This window comes from Mus caroli, chromosome 7, assembly GCF_900094665.2.
Source record: "Mus caroli chromosome 7, CAROLI_EIJ_v1.1, whole genome shotgun sequence".
NCBI classification, from domain to species: Eukaryota; Metazoa; Chordata; class Mammalia; order Rodentia; family Muridae; genus Mus; species Mus caroli.
The window spans coordinates 142466510-142478902 of NC_034576.1; the positions used below are offsets into that span (position 1 = coordinate 142466510).

Sequence of the window (12393 nt, forward strand, 5' to 3'; positions counted from 1 at the left end):
TTCCTTCTGTGTCTATTTTGTGGAATAGTTTGAAGAGTCTTGGTCTTAGGTCTTTTTTAAAGGTCTGATAGAATTCTCCACTAAACCCATCTGGTCCTGGGCTTTTTTTGGTTGGGAGACTATTAATGACTGTTTCTATTTTTTAGGGGTTATGGGACTGATTAGATGGTTTATCTGATCCGGTTTTAACTTTGGCACCTGGTATGTGTCTGGAAAACTCTCCATTTCATCCAGAGTTTCTAATTTAGTTGAATATAAACTTTTTTAGTAGGAGCTGATAATTTTTTGGATTTCCATGGTTTCTGTTGTTATATATTCCTTTTCATTTCTGATTTTATTAATTTGGATACTGTCTTTGTGCCCTATGGTTAGTCTGGCTAAGGATTTATCTATCTAGTTGATTTTCTCAAAGAACCAGCTCCTTCTGTTTTGGCTGAGTCTTTGTATAGTTCTTTTTGTTTCCACTTGGTTGATTTCAGCCATGAGTTTGATTATTTCCTGCTGTCTACTCCTCTTGGGTGAATTTGCTTCTTTTTTTTTCTAGAGCTTTCAGGTGTGCTGTTGAGGTGCTAGTGTATGCTCTCTCCAGTTTCTTTTTGGAGGCACTCAGAGCTAAGATTTTTCCTTTCAGGACTGCTTTCATTGTGTCCCATAAGTTTGGGTATGTTGTGGCTTCATTTCCATTAAACTCTAAAAAGTCTTTAATTTTTTCTTTATTTCTTTCTTTACCAAGTTAGCATTGAGTAGAGTGTTGTTCAGCTTCCACGTGAATGTTGGCTTTTTATTATTTATGCTGTTATTGAAGATCAGCCTTAGTCTGTGGTGATCTGATATGATGCATGGGATTATTTCAATCTTCATGTATCTGTTGAGGCCTGTTTTGTGACCAATTATGTGGTCAGTTTTGGAGAAGGTACCATGAGGTACTGAGAAGAAGGTGTATCTTTTTGTTTTAGGATAAAATGTTCTGTATATATCTGTTAAATCCATTTGTTTCATAACTTGTTAGTTTCTCTGTGTCTCTGTTTAGTTTCTGTTTCCAGGATCTGTCCATTGATGAGAGTCGTGTGTTGAAGTATCCCAGTATTATTGTGCGAGGTCCAATGTATGGTTTGAGTTTTACTAAAGTCTCTTTAAGTAATATGGCTGCCCTTGAATTTGGAGCTAGATGTTGAGAATTGAGAGTTCATCTTGGAAGATTTTACCTTTGATGAGTATGAAGTGTCCCTCCTCATCTTTTTGATAAATTTAGGATAAAAGTCGATTTTATTCAATATAAGAATGGCTACCCTAGCTTGTTTCTTGGGACCATTTGCTTGGATATTTTTTTTCCAGCCTTTTATTCTGAGTTAGTGTCTCTCTTTGTCACTGAGGTGGGTTTCCTGTATGCAGCACAATATCGGGTCCTGTTTATGTAACAAGACTGTTAGTCTACATCATTTTACTAGGGAATTGAGTTCATTGATATTAAGGAAAAGTAATTGTTGCTTCCTGTTATTTTTTATTGTTAGAGTTGGGTTTCTGTTCTTGCGGTTATCTTCTTTTAGGTTTGTTGAAAGATTACTTTCTTGATTTTTCTAGGGCATAGTTTCCCTCCTTGTGTTGGAGTTTTCCCTTTATTATTCTTTGAAAGGCTGAATTCTTAGAAAGATATTGTGTAAATTTGGTTTTGTCATTGAATACTTTGGTTTCTCCATCTATGATAGTTGAGTGTCTTGCTCGGTTTAGTAGCCTGGGCTGGCCTTTATGTTCTCTTAGGGTCTGTATGTCATCTGTCTAGGATCTTCTGGCTTTCATAGTCTCTGGTGAGAAGTCTGATGTAATTCTAATAGGTCTGCCTTTATATGTTATTTGACCTTTTTTCCTTACTGCTTTTAATATTCTGTATTTGTTTAGTGCATTTGGTGTTTTGATTATTATGTGTCCGGAGGAATTTCTTTTCTGGTCCAAACTATTTGGAGTTCTGTAGGCTTCTTGTATGTCCATGCTCACCTCTTTCTTTAGGATAGGGAAGTTTTCTTCTATAATTTTGTTGAAGATATTTACTGGCCCTTTAAGTTGAAAATCTTCCTTCTTATCTCTACCTGCTATCCTTAGGTTTTGTCTTCTCATTGTGTCCTGGATTTCCTGGATGTTTTGGGTTAGGATCTTTTTGAATTTTGCATTTTCCCTGAGTGTTGTGTCAATGTTTTCTAAGAATCTTCTGCACCTGACATTCTCTCTTCTATCTCTTGTATTCTGTTGGTGATGCTTGCATCTTTGGCTCCTGATTTCTTTTGTAGGTTTTCTATCTCCAGAGTTGTCTCCCTTTGTGTTTTCTTTATTGTTTCTACTTCCATTTTTAGATCCTGGATGGTTTGTTCAATTCTTTCACCTGTTTGGTTGTGTTTTCCTGGAATTACTTATTTTTGTGTTTCCTCTTTAAGGACTTCTACCTGTTTAGCAGTGTTCTCCTATATTTCTTTAAGAGAGTTATGTATGTCCTCCTTAAAGTCCTCTACCAACATCATGAGATATGATTTTAAACTTAAATGTTGCCTTTCTGGTGTGTTGTGGTATTCACGACTTGATGTGGTGGGAGTAATGGGTTCTGATGATGGCAAGTAGTCTTGGTTTCTGTTGGTAAGATTCTTGTGTTTGCCTTTTGCCAACTGGTAATCTCTGGTGTTAGATGTTCTTGCTGACTCTGGCTGGAGCTTGTTCCTCCTGTGAGTCTGTAAGCCTTTGTCAGCACTCCCTGGAGGCATGCTCTCCCTTGGCAAGACCAGTGTACAGAGGGCTGTGGAACAGCCCCACCTCCTGGGTACAGATGTAGGCCGTAGTATCATGTCACAGCTGCTCTCCAGATTCTGTGGCCTGTGCACTCCTGAGTGGATCCACCTTAGAGTCACCAGAGAGAAAATCAAATTGATCCATTCTTATTTCCTTGTACAAAGCTCAAGTGCAAGTGGGTCAATGACCTCCACATAAAATGAGATACCCTGAAACTAAAGGAAGGGAAAGTGGGGAAGGGGGAAAATTTCCTGAACAGAACACCAATGATTTATGCTCTAAGATCAACAATTGACAAATGGGATCTCATAAAATTGGAAAGCGTCTGTAAGAAGTCTAAACTCTTATAATGAGTTCATACCATATGTGTCTTTCTGGGTCTGAGTTATCTCACTCAGGATATTTTTTAGTTCCATCCATTTGTTTGTAAAATTCATGATTTCCTTATTTTTAATAGCTAAGTAGAATTCCATTGTGTAAATGGACCAAGGTTTGTTTGTCCAGTTTTCAGTTGAGGGACATCTAGGTTGCTTCCAGTTTTTAGCTATTATGAATAAAGCTGCTATGAATATAGTTGAGCAAGCGTCTTTGTGATATGGTGGAGTGTCTTTTGTGTATACTCCCAAGAATAATATAGCTGGGTCTTGAGGTAGAACTATTTCCAATTTTCATGTATTCACCTATAAGTAGATATTAGCCATAAAGTACAGGATGACCAGGCTATAATCTATAGACTGAAAGATGCTAAGTAACAAGGAGGGTCCAAAGGAAGATGCTTGGATGTCACTCAGATGGGGAAATAAAATAGATATCTGAAATAATTAGAGGGAAGGAACTGGGTGAGAGAGAAGCAGGGAGGGGAACAAGAGGAGAGAGGAGGGAGGAGAGAGATAAGAAATCAATGGTAAGTCATCTCTGGAACAGGGGAGGCTTCTGGGAGTCTATGGGGGTGACCCCAGCCTCTATGGAACCTAACGGGTCATCTCCTGTAGCTAGGTGAGACTTCCAGTGAAGGGAGGGGAACACAATCCTACTTATAAAACCTCCAACCTAAATTTTGTTCCATCTACAAGAAGTGCAGGGATAAAGATGGAGCAGAGATCTAGGGAATGATCAACAAATGACTGGCCCAACTTGAGACCCACACCATGAGTGAGAGAGAGCCAACTCTTGACACCATTAATGATACTCTGCTATGCTTGCAGCCAGGAACCCAGCATAACTGTCTTCTGAGAGGCTTCATCCAGCAGCTGATGGAAACAGATGCAGAGACCTACAGCCAAATAAACAATAGCAGAACTTAGGGAGTCTTGTGGAATAGTGGGGTGAAGAATTAAGGGAGCCAGAGAGATCAAGGACACCACAAGAAAACCTACAGAGTAATCTAACCTGGGCCCATGGGGGTTCACTGAAATCAAACCACCAATCAAAGAGCATACATGGGATGGACCTAGGCCCTCCACACAGATGTACCAGTTGGGCAGTCTGTTATTCATGTTGGTCCCATAACAATTTAAGCAGGGGCGGGGGCTGTCTCTGACTGTCACCTGCCTTTGGGATTCCTTTCCCACAACTGAGCTGCCTTGTATGGCCTCAGTGGGAGGAAATGGACTTAGTCCTGCTGAAACTTGATGTACCAGGGTGGGTTAGTTCCTATTGGGAGCCTCCCCCCACACTGTGATACCTGTGAACCAAAACAAGGAGAAGCATGACAAGTTAATCCTAAAGGTACGATAGTAGCACTTATATCTCAGCCATATCCAACAGCTGTGTAATTGGACATAAGGCACCCTCATTAGTGCATAGTTGCAGCTTGGTAGTGTAAACCTAGCCAACCACCTGTGGTGGACATGTCACAGACATGAGGATAGAACCTATTACTGCTGTTTTCCCAAACTAAAACAGTCTACCTGTATTCTTCATACTTATTTTTATGTCCACAGAGAAGTGTAGCTCTTGCCCCATATCAAAGAAGCGCTTGGTGTAGCAGAGAGAGAGAGAAACTATTATCAAAGCCACAACTGATCAAAATACAGAGACCAATTGGCTGTGAGGTGCTCAGTCATAATGGATGCTGCTCTAATCCAACCCCATACCTATGTCCCGAGGAACATCAGGGAAGAAGGAGTGTAAAAAATTATGACCCAGAGGATGAAGATGTCTGCTGTAATACTGTGTCTTCTATATATGGCAGGGAAGCTGTACCTACAACCCCTCAAGAATAAGGTTATTTAAACAAGACCCAAACAATGGCAACTCCAGTTGACACACTAACATGGATGGTGGGAATCTGAGGAGTGGCAGGCAATTAGTGACTGCTGAAAGGGAGAAGCAGTCTTCACCGTGGACTAGCCCCCTGATTGGTTGTCCAATACTAAGTGCTTCACTCTAAATGCATATAAATATCAGGAACATTAATGCACAACAAGTTGTATTTCTATATTTATTCATACCTATAGATTGATGATAAGAATAAGGAAAACAGTGTCATGAAGTTGAAGATAGCATAGAAAGGGCTGAAGGGATGAGGCAGATTGGTAGAAATATTACACACAGACATGAAATTTAAAACAAAATCACAAAAAATACAAAAGTAACTAATAAAACTATTATCGAAAGAGGAATAAAAAAATAAAAAACAACATTGAACAGGGGTCAACCAGGAAGAGGAAGAGAGGCCACCAGAGATATGGACCATATGGCATATGGACCATGCATATGGACCTGAGAGAGCCCAGCCTAGAAGTGAGGATTTGGATGGGGCATAGGCTTCTGTAGACGTGAACTGCTCCTGAGGCACAGCAGCTGTGTTCCCTGTCACAGTTCCTCTCTGGCCACATCCTTGGAAACAACATGGTCCCGAGCAAGCAGCAGCCCTGCTGCATTACTTCATGGTGGGAATTATAAGGCCCCGGCACCAAGAAATCGAGCATCTAGTAAACTTCTGCTGACACCCTCATGGGTGAGAGCCAGTTATGCCAGAGAAGCTGCTGATTGGCATTGTTCATTCAGAGTGGACAGCATGGAAGGCAAAGGCAGGTCTTATTTCATCACACATGCTCACAGCATGGCAAGAGCCTGCACCAGAAATCTCTTTCAAAGGTACTAAAAAGGGGAAGGAATCTTTTTTTTTTTTTTAAAGATATTTTACTTACAAGGTATAACAATTGTCCTAAAACCTCCAGACCTCTTTATATCCCCAGGTCTCCTACCTACATGCCAGCCACAACCAAGACTGAGTAGTCTTTGTGGATAAAATGACAATATGGGCATAAAGCAGTGTCTATCCAGACAGAGCTCCTGGCTTCTATGACTGCTACAACCAGACAGGGCTAGGAATATGCCACACCCACATTTGATGATTCCTGGGAATTTGCTTAACAGCCACATGGTCCCAGGGCTTCTCTGTGAAGTGCAGCAGTCCAACAGTTGTCCCTGATGGTTGAACTGGGTGTGTCCTCAGAAAAAGGAACAGAGACCTCTACCAAACCTGTGATCCCCCAGTCCAGCAGGGCTGAAGGCAGTGATGCTGGCACAGGCTCAGCAGCAGGAGAAAAGTCTCCGGAGTGCAACTTTGACATCCTTGTTCCTCAGAGTGTAGATGAGAGGGTTCAAGGTGGGTGCCACTGAGGTGTAGATGATGGACACCACCTTGTCCTTGTTCAGTGAGTAGCTGGATGAAGGGCGAATGTAGGTGTAGATGACAGTGGAGTAGTACATGGTGACCACGATGAGGTGTGCAGAGCAGGTGGAGAAGGCCCGTTGCTTGCCCTCAGCTGAGCGGATCTTCAGGATGCTGGCCACAATAAAGCCGTAGGAAAGGATGATCACAGAGAAGTTCCCTACAGCCAGGAACACATCTGCAGCGAAAGCCATGGCCTCATTCAATTGTGTTGGAGCACAAGAGAGCTTCAACAGTGGGGGAATCTCACAGAAGAAGTGCTCTACCACATTGGAGCTGCAGAATGGTAGACGCAGAACCAGGCTTGAGTTTATGCTGGTGTTAGTCAGGCTGATAGCCCAGACAATGCCAGCCAGGAATGCACACACCCTGGGGCCCATCCAGGTACTATAATGCAAAGGACAGCAGATGGCCACAAAGCGGTCATAGGCCATAGCTGAGAAGAGCAGAAGCTCTGCTCCCAGTGACCATGTGAAGAAGAAGAGCTGGGCCATGCAGCCCCCATAAGAGATGGTCCTTCCCCCCACCATGGTGTCCAGTAGCTTGGGTAGGATGGTGGAGGTGCAGAGGATGTCCACCACGGCCAGGTTGACCAGGAAGAAATACATAGGGGTATGCAGGGTTGGGCTGGCACTGATTGTCACCATAATGAGCAGGTTCCCTGAGACTGCAGCCATGTATAGGCAAAGGAAGCTAAGGAAAAGTAGTATCCGAAGGTGAGGCATATCTGAGAATCCCAGGATGAGGAACTCAGTGACCAGTGTCCCATTCATCACAGAGCTGGGGAGACCTCAGGATCCAGGGGTAGTGGGTTTCCTGTAACAGTTCTGATAGGATCTGAAGGTGAAAGACATGCTCCAGTTCCAGTTTGTGCTAATGACCTAGCCCAGATGTGGTGAGACTCACCTAGAGCCCAAACCTCAGTATCGCATGGCATAAGAATAGAACTCTGTGCCAGCCAATGCTGTAGACATCATTCTAGATACAGGACTTCTAGGAGACTGATGTAACCACTCATAAACCTTAGAGATTCAGGGTCTTTCCTCACTGGGAGGTTTCTTTCCTCAGACCTCAGTGAGTATGGAGCAAGAACAGGAATAGTCCATGAAGTGCAAGTCTGTGTGTCCTGGTAACAGGGATAGTTGTGATTACTTTCTATTCAAAAGCTCAGACAGTGGGTGGGAACAGGGAAAAAAGGAGGAAGATGGCAAAATGTCCCTCAGCTGGCCATATAAAACAGCATTAACCATGGTCTTCACAGGTGACTAGTGCACTCACCTATACAAACTCTAGTCGTTCGTGTGTGTGCGTTATTGAAGCTGGGAGATTGAAGGCTTTAAAGTAGGGCACTTAAGTAGGGCACCAGGCAAGACTGAGTCCTGTCTCACCCCTGTAGCCATGCAGCCACATTATTTGTGTCAGAGTTAAAAGTCTGCAACTAAATTTAGAAAGCCTTAAATCGAGGATGCTAAGATACATTAGAGCCAACCTCCAAGTGATAAGATAAAGACAGACTATATAAACTATTGATTAAGTTTACAAGTACTGGAGCTCAAAGTTTATGTTTGCAAATAGTTCACTAGATTCTATTTGCTTATGAAAGATTTCTATTATTTCATGCACCTGTATAAAGCCAGCATCATACAAATAATTTACTGCTTTCGGCTTGGGCCTCAACACTCCTATGTGTTTCAGAAAATGTCTAAGAGGTGAATGAACATTTCAAAGTTGTGTCTCTGTAGGGGCGGCCAGAAAGTAGTAGACCCCATTCACCATGGAGGGTGCTCCTTAACACAGGAGATGCTATATATTCCAATGTGAGATCTGAGAAGTGGATACAAGGGAAGAAAGAAAAAGACGTGAGGATAGAAAGACAGAGAGAGATAGGAGGACAGAGACAGAAGTACAGGGACAGAAAGGCAGGTGAGGCAAAAGTAAGAAGAGACAGAAATAGATATGTGCCCCACCCATCGCACTCCACCCACAGGGCAGTGATAGACAGATATAGAAGCAAAGAAAGACACAGACAGAGAGACTGGGAAGACAGAAGAACAAAGACTGCAAGACAAAAAAACAGAAAACAGTGATAGAGCTGGAGAAGTACAGAAAGACAGAGAGACAGAGACAGGGAAAAGCAGAGAGAGAAAGAGAAGGGCAGAGAGACCCAGAAATTAGGGAGCTACTGGGAGGCTTTGAGAGGAGATGATGCTAGGATTTGTCCAAGTTGTTAGATTTTTTTTTCAGATGCTTACAGAATTTTCTTGAAAATGCCAGCTTAAGTGATCCTATGCACCTAGCCACACAGTAAAATTCCATAACCCAAACCCATTAAAACTCTGTCATTAATAAGTAACACATGTAAATTCACAGTCAATACAAAACTCACAGGTAAAGCCTATGGCAAGAATCTTCCAAGGTGTCCTCTCCAGAAACTTCTTTCTCAGCACCACAGAGACAGACAGACAGACAGATAAATCACATGTGCATGTGTGCAAGTGCACACACACACACAAACACACAGAGAGAGTTAACCATCAGCATTCATTAGAAAACAGAATCAGATTAAAACTTCTAAAGAGCAAATGGTGATATTTCTAAGTACAGAGGGGACATTAAGATGTCTGTGTGAGGACCAGGGGCCCTGCATCATCTATTATAGAAAAGACAAGTACTCAGGGAGAAGCCTGGCCCTGAGAGACTAATTAGGTAGAACCACACTGGCTTTCTGAGCAGGACTAGCTGGGGAGATGACCAAGCCTCTTCTCAGACAACACAATACACCCTTGTAGCACTGGTGATCCAAGAGCACCTTGTCTTTCCTGCTACCCGGTGACTTGCTGTCTAACAATACCACCAGTGACAGCGGAGGTTACAGGGAGCACTCAAGCAGATAAGGGGATGATGTTTGTGCCTTGAGCCAATTAACTACCCAAACCACAATTTCTTCTAGTCTCAAAGAGTCCCTTATCTAGATAAAAACACTTGAAAAGCCAAGGTCAGAGCTCTTTCCCCAGCCCTGTCTGCTGTTCTTTGGCACAGACTGTCACCTGTCACCATGCAGTTTCATCTCCTCTAAGTGGATAATGTCCTCAGGCTATGCAGCTGCCAGAATTCTGCTCTTTCATGTCCACTTACCTCAGTCAGTGAGCAAGAACAAACTTCACCTAAGCATGATAACATTCCATCCCAGACCTGAAGTGACCTGCCCTTAGCAAATGGTGCTAGACTAGTGCTAGTCAGGGTCCAGGAAGCTGCTCTCTTCCCAGAAAGATCACATGACTGCTATGGCCTTCAGGTACACAAACCATTTTATGTTGCAACATGGTTAGCTGGTTCTTCTATGGTCATGGCAAACAAGAGGCCTTGTCTGGCACCTAGGCTCTGGACAGGGCACTTCTCCAGGCTGAGGCTGGACCTTGACATAAACTCCCCTTGCCTCTGTAATCAGATTCATGCCTTAATTGCCTTCCTGGATCCAGAGGCCCAATCACATCTCACTGAGCTACTTAAAGGAATAAGAACTGGTGTGTTAGTCCACCATCTTCCTCCAACTCTTCCATGCTTCTGTCTACTCCACATTCTCCACACTACCAACAATCACTGACATGTATACATTGAATCATGTGCCCCAGTACACATGATTTCAGCCTGTGGTCCAGCCATCCATGTGGTTAATCACAATTTGTTGGTCAGAGCCATGAACCAGGTCCCAAAGCAACCTTTGGGAACACTGCTGGGATTGCCTCACTAGGAATCTCCCTACTCTACAAACTAGCAGGAGGCATGGCCAGCACAGTGTGGGAGAGGCTGCATTAGTGACACGAGCTTTAGTCATTCTTCCAAATGCCCAGCTCCCGCCTATATCTGTGATCAAGAGTAGGCCTTCAACTCCCGATATGACATAATTATATTTAGAGACAAGGACATGTTCTCAGTATATAACCACTTCATAAAAGCCCATCAGCTGATACCAAGACCTCAGTGCTCAAACCTCTGGGGTGAACAATCTTTCTCCAGTTTGGTTAGAGGAAAGCATCTGCTCATTGGCTTTTCATGACATGGTTGTGTTTATGAGGCAGAAGACATGAGATGAAGTGTTCAGAGTTAACCCAAATCAGTGTAAGATGAATCAGAAATTTATCCTGACTCTTCTCAGCTCTGTGCCCTGGATGCATTGTCCTGGAATACCTGGAGATGCTTTCAAATTCACAGGCCAAACAAAGCCAATTACAGGTAAAAATGAAGTCTACCTCTAGGTAGAGCCACGCCCTTGTTGCCTCCCTTGAGTGGGCAGGAGGTCAAGGACCAGACTGAGTGGGGATGGGGAGGGGGAAGTGGAGCAGGTGGAAGTGTCAACCTTAAAAAGGTGGGTCAGCCTCAAGATAATTTACTTTTCCTTCCTAGGACCCCCTCCCACTTGCACAGTCTATGGGAGCTGCCATGGGCTTGGCTGGGTCTGGCAGCTTTCCTGAGTCCTAACCATGTCCCTTCAGATGCTGGACAGAGCATAAGTGTGCCCTTGAGCTCCCTAGCACTATCTTGCTTCCTCATTCTCTCTCTCACTCTGCTCCCCACCCCTGGCTATCTGTTGTATGTGTCAGACCCTGCTTCAGGTGATTTTCTTTTTTTTTTAATTTTTAATATTTTTTTATTACATATTTTCCTCAATTACATTTCCAATGCTATCCCAAAAGTCCCCCATATCCTCCCCCCCACTTGCCTACCCACCCATTCCCATTTTTTTTGGCCCTGGCGTTCCCCTATACTGGGGCATATAAAGTTTCTGTGTCCAATGGGCCTCTCTTTCCAGTGATGGCCGACTAGGCCATCTTTTGATTTTCAAACAGGGTTTCTCCCTTCTTTTTTCCATCCCTTTCCCCCAAGGCAGTTGCAAGATGGACAGTTTGCTTACCCTGGATTTTTAAAAATTCCCTAACATGTTAGGCTTTCTTTCTTGTTTCTAAATCAATTCCCCAATAATGTGGCTGACCTCCATGGTTGTTTATTTGCTTTCTTGCTTACTTGTTTGATTTGAGAAAGAATGTTTCCTTGTCCTACCTTCTCTTCTCCATTCTTTTACTCTGAGAAGCTGTAAGATTTACAGGCTTTTCCTTTCATCTCTAATAAGTTCTCCTTGCACTTCCATGAGTTATTTCTTAAATTATCACTTCCATAACACTTAGAACCCAAGAAGGGACCCTAACTTTCTTGATATTATATAATGGCTATATCCAAATTCCCTACAATTTCCAGTCTTATATATTCCCTTCCTTTTAATTACTTAGTTAGTGGAGAGAATGAGCCCATTGCTGTATGCCCAGAAGGCATTAAGCCTTTCATACACTTTAGAACCTGAAGAATAGTAATACCCCAAACTCACAATATAGTCTTCTTGAACATTTTATTTATCTAGAATATACTTTCCTTCTTGAATAAAATCCTCCCCTAACCCAATGAGGTGTAAATGTCATTAATTAGCCTCTGAATTGCATCACAATTGCTGTAGTTGGAGATGACATGTGAGAGAAAGCAATATTGTCTCTTCTTGTATAGCTTGATACATCTATTGCCATCCATAAGCACAGTGGATTCAATGGCTCATAGGAGATGTTAGTCTACAGTAATGACAATGAACTAAGTAGAGTGATAGAGCATGGAGCTAGATCTGTGGTAATGGTAATTGGGTTGTTGGCATGCTCCCCTGGAAAAGGTCACAGGGTGCTCTCCTGGGAATCCAATCACCACTCTCTCCTGTCTATACAAATCTTAGAGATGCTAAAGTGTACAAATACCAAAATTAACTAGGGGGGACTTTTGATTAATGCAGCTGCCCATAAAATCTTTTATTCACCAAGCTTGTCTTGACAGAATCTTCTGTCTGTCAGCCCCTTGAGTATTTGGAGTAAGTAGATGATGCTTTAACAGTCTCTCTTGTTAAA

At 42.8% G+C, this 12393-nt stretch overlaps 1 protein-coding gene across 1 annotated transcript; it reads right to left on the reverse strand.

Moving 5' to 3' along the window:
• Window positions 1–6312: 6312 nt before the first annotated feature.
• Window positions 6313–7227, reverse strand: LOC110299194 (olfactory receptor 13G1-like). The gene has a single exon (XM_021168823.1). It carries the CDS (start codon window positions 7225–7227, stop codon window positions 6313–6315), a length of 915 nt encoding a protein of 304 aa, XP_021024482.1.
• Between the last annotated feature and the right edge of the window lie 5166 nt (window positions 7228–12393).